Genomic DNA, 5000 nt, shown 5'->3' with positions numbered 1-5000 from the left:
CTCACTCATCCTCACATTCACTCACTCATCCTCTTATCCACTCACTCATCATCACATTCATTCACTCATCCTCTTTTCCACTCACTCATCCTCACATTCACTCACTTATCCTCTTATCCACTCACTCATCCTCACATTCACTCACTCATCCTCTTATTTACTCACTCATCCTCTCATTTACACACTCTCTTAGTTATCCTCTCATTCACTCACTCATTCTTTCATTCTCTCACTGACTTACTCCTCCTCTCATTCACTCACTCTTTCACTCATTCACTGACTCATTAATCCTCTTTCACTTACTTATTTACTTATCCATTCATGCTCTCATTTACTGACTCATTGTCTCATTTACTCATTCATCCTCTCATTTACCAACTCTTTCATTCATCCTCTCATTCACTTACTCATCATCTTATTCACTCAATCACCCATCCTCTCATTCAATAACTCATTCTTTTATTCAGGGACTCACTCAGCCTCTTATTCACTCACTCATCCTCACATTCACTCACCCATCCTCTTATCCACTCACTCATCCTCACATTTACTCACTCATCCTCTTATCCACTCACTCATCTTTACATTCCCTCACTCATCCTCTTATCCACTCCCTCATCCTCACATTCACTCACTCATCCTCACATTCACTCACTCATCCTCTTATCCACTCACTCATCCTTACATTTACTCACTCATCCTCTTATCCACTCACTCATCCTTACATTCACTCACTCATCCTCACATTCACTCACTTATCCTCTTATCCACTCACTCATCCTTACATTCACTCACTCATCCTCTTATCCACTCACTCATCCTTACCTTCACTCACTCATCCTCTTATCCACTTATCCTAACATTCACTCACTCATCCTCACATTCACTCACTCATCCTCTTATCCACTCACTCATCCTTACATTTACTCACTCATCCTCACATTCACTCACTCATCCTCTTATCCACTCACTCATCCTCACATTCACTCACTCATCCTCACATTCACTCACTCATCCTCTTATCCACTCACTCATCCTCACATTCACTCACTCATCATCACATTCACTCACTTATCCTTACATTCACTCACTCATCCTCACATTCACTCACTCATCCTCTTATCCACTCACTCATCCTCACATTTACTCACTCATCCTCACATTCACTCACTTATCCTTACATTCACTCACTCATCCTCACATTCACTCACTCATCCTCACATTCACTCACTCATCCTCTTATCCACTCACTCATCCTCACATTCACTCACTCATCCTCTTATCCACTCACTCATCCTTACATTCACTCACTCATCCTCTTATTTACTCACTCATCCTTACATTCACTCACTCATCCTCACATTCACTCACTCATCCTCTTATCCACTCACTCATCCTTACATTTACTCACTCATCCTCTTATCCACTCACTCATCCTTACATTCACTCACTCATCCTCACATTCACTCACTTATCCTCTTATCCACTCACTCATCCTTACATTCACTCACTCATCCTCACATTCACTCACTCATCCTCTTATCCACTCACTCATCCTTACATTCACTCACTCATCCTCTTATTTACTCACTCATCCTTACATTCACTCACTCATCCTCACATTCACTCACTCATCCTCACATTCACTCACTCATCCTCTTATCCACTTACTCATCCTCACATTCACTCACTCATTCTCACATTCACTCACTTATCCTCTTATCCACTTACTCATCCTCACATTCACTCACTCATTCTCACATTCACTCACTTATCCTCTTATCCACTTACTCATCCTCACATTCACTCACTCATCCTCACATTCACTCACTCATCCTCTTATCCACTCACTCATTCTCTTATCCACTCACTCATCCTCACATTCACTCACTTATCCTCACATTCACTCACTCATCCTCACATTCACTCACTTATCCTTTTATCCACTCACTCATCCTCACATTCACTCACTCATCCTCTTATCCACTCACTCATCCTCACATTCACTCACTCATCCTCTTATCCACTCACTCATCATCACATTCATTCACTCATCCTCTTTTCCACTCACTCATCCTCACATTCATTCACTCATCCTCTTATCCACTCACTCATCCTCACATTCACTCACTCATCCTCTTATTCACTCACTCATCCTCACATTCACTCACTCATCCTCTTATCCACTTACTTATCCTTACATTCACTCACTCATCCTTGCATTCACTCACTCATCCTCTTATTTACTCACTTATCCTCACATTCACTCACTCATCCTCTTATCCACTTACTCATCCTCACATTCACTCACTTATCCTCTTATCCACTTACTCATCCTCACATTCACTCACTCATCCTCTTATCCACTCACTCATCCTCTTATCCACTCACTTATCCTCACATTCAGTCACTCGTCCTCACATTCACTCACTCATCCTCACATTCACTCACTCATCCTCTTATCCACTCACTCATCCTCACATTTACTCACTCATCCTCACATTCACTCACTCATCCTCACATTCACTCACTTATCCTTTTATCCACTTATTCATCCTCACATTCACTCACTCATCCTCTTATTTACTCACTCATCCTCTTATTTACTCACTCATCCACTAATTCACTGACTCATTCACTGACTCATTCTTTTACTTAATCACACACTCAATTACACACACACATTCAATCATTAATTCCCTTATTTACACACACTCCTTCACTCAGTCACACACTCCTTCATTCGCTTACTCAATCACACACATACAGTCACTCCATTACACACTCAAACACCTACTCATTCACTGACACACTGAATAACACTCATTTACTTAATCACACACTCATTCAATCACTCACTTAACCACACACTCACTTATTCACATACTCAATAACACCCATTTACTCACTCACTCACACACTTACTCATCTGCTTACTCATTCATTCACACATTCACTCATTCAATCACCCTCATTTATTCACTCAATCACACATTGATTTACTTACATAATCACACACTCAATCATTCGTTCACGCACTCATTTATTTAATAAAATCACACATTCACACACTCTCATTCATTCACACACTCACTCATTCACTTACACACACTCATTCACTTACTCATTCACTCACTCATTTACACACTCCCTTACACATACTCACACTCATTCATTCACACACTCACTCATTCACTTACTCACACTCATTTATTCAGTCACTCTGATTGTGTATCCATGTATCTGCAGCTTTAGGTCAAATCATGCTGTATGTGGATGGTATGAACGGGGTCATAGGACATCCGGAGGCCGTCCAATGGCTCTACACTCTGATTGGCTCGAAGGTGAGGTGACATGGTGATGGGTGGAGCTTCTGTTGTAGCAGCAGTAGTGGAATCCAGCATGTCTTTTAGTAGAAACTACTATTAGGAATTTTTAAGTATTTTGTTGATTACTTATACGATTAATTATGGAGTTTGTCTCTGGAGATGATCAACTTCTTCATTTTGCACTCGAGACCAAATCGTGAGCACTTTCTGTACCGGACTTCAGACTGTGCTTTATGTGATTGTGTTGATCTTTGGAGAAGAGATTGTGTGTAGATTTGAAGTGAACTTCTCACATCTTACAATGTCTATGTTTAAAATATTTATTTTTTGCTTGAACACTGATTCAGCCATTGTAAAACTTCACACCTAGTTCATGATAAACGTGATCACTCTCATCCCACTGGGGGGCAGTGTTGTGTCAGGTGGGGTGACAGCGACTCATGTGGTCCTTGCCGGCGACCTGGCCCCCCCACCATGTTGGTGACGCAAGGACCACATGAGTCGCCTGCGGGCTTTTTCTAAAAATAGCTCACCATAGCGCCACTTACCAGTGAGCTGCATCTCTCTGTTTCCTACTTTGTTAAATCATTGTTGATAATTATTGTGAAATCAGTAACATGATCAGTGTCTTCACATCTCATTAATGATAACATAATTAAAGGTAAATTGAGCAAATTTGTTATTTCAGAATTGTGTATCAAACTGGTAACTCTCACATTAATCGGTACCCAAGAAGTAGCTCTCAGTGTAGAAAAGTTTGGTGACCCCTGCTCTAGAGTATTAGTGTGTTTATAACATGTACGTTACATGTCACATGTATGTGTGTATATATACAGAATCCTTTGTATATCAGAGTCTTTTTGGGATTTTGGGATTGTCTCCCTCTGCTGGTTAGCAGCAAAACTGTACGTATTCAGGACAGATTTTGTGTTTTGCAGTTTCGTCTCGTAGTGAAAACGGCACTGAAGCTCCTGCTGGTGTTTGTGGAATATTCCGAGTCCAATGCCACTCTGCTCATTCAAGCCGTCAATGCTGTGGATGCAAAGAGAGGTATATACACACACACACACACACACACACACACACACACACACACTACAATACATTCCTACGTGTGTGTGTGATTAATCAATGAATAAATGGATTAGGACAAAGACAGTGGTCCAACGCTATGGAGATATTAAACGAGAAGGACGGAGTAGACACAGAGTTGCTGGTGTACACAATGTCCCTCATCAACAAGGTATACACACCCACACACTCACAAACTCTCACACACACACACACACACACACACTCACACACTGTGTCTGTGTGTAGACTCTGGCGGCTCTGCCTGATCAGGATTCGTTCTATGACCTGGTGGATGTTCTGGAGGAGCAAGGCATCGAACACATGACCTCACGCTACAGCACACACAGGAGCACTGACCCTGAACTCCGAGAGCAGATCAGAATTTATGAGGTACTACACACACACACACACACACACACACACTTACACACAGATAAAGGTGTGTTTTGGATCATTGCTCCATGATGAAGTTGTTCCTGATTAATGTGGCTCCGTTCGTGTGTAAATTGTCAGAACAAATGTTTCTGTAGATTCTGAATTCCATCTTGAGCTCCATGATCAATAAAGATCAGAGAATCTGTTCCAGAAAACATTAAC

At 41.3% G+C, this 5000-nt stretch overlaps 1 protein-coding gene across 1 annotated transcript in view; it reads left to right on the top strand.

Annotated features, from left to right (window-relative positions):
- The window catches only part of fhod3a (formin homology 2 domain containing 3a), a 68595-nt gene that overhangs the window by 34023 nt on the left and 29572 nt on the right, over window positions 1–5000 (top strand). Inside the window, exons 6-9 of the mRNA XM_083547458.1 lie at window positions 3250–3344; window positions 4268–4379; window positions 4478–4572; window positions 4650–4793. Coding sequence (XP_083403584.1) covers window positions 3250–3344; window positions 4268–4379; window positions 4478–4572; window positions 4650–4793 — 446 coding nt within the window. The remainder of the gene's footprint in view (window positions 1–3249; window positions 3345–4267; window positions 4380–4477; window positions 4573–4649; window positions 4794–5000) is intronic.

The sequence above is a fragment of the Silurus aristotelis genome, assembly GCF_946808225.1.
Source record: "Silurus aristotelis genome assembly, chromosome: 7".
NCBI lineage: Eukaryota > Metazoa > Chordata > Actinopteri > Siluriformes > Siluridae > Silurus > Silurus aristotelis.
This window is presented reverse-complemented; position numbering and strand designations above follow the sequence as displayed.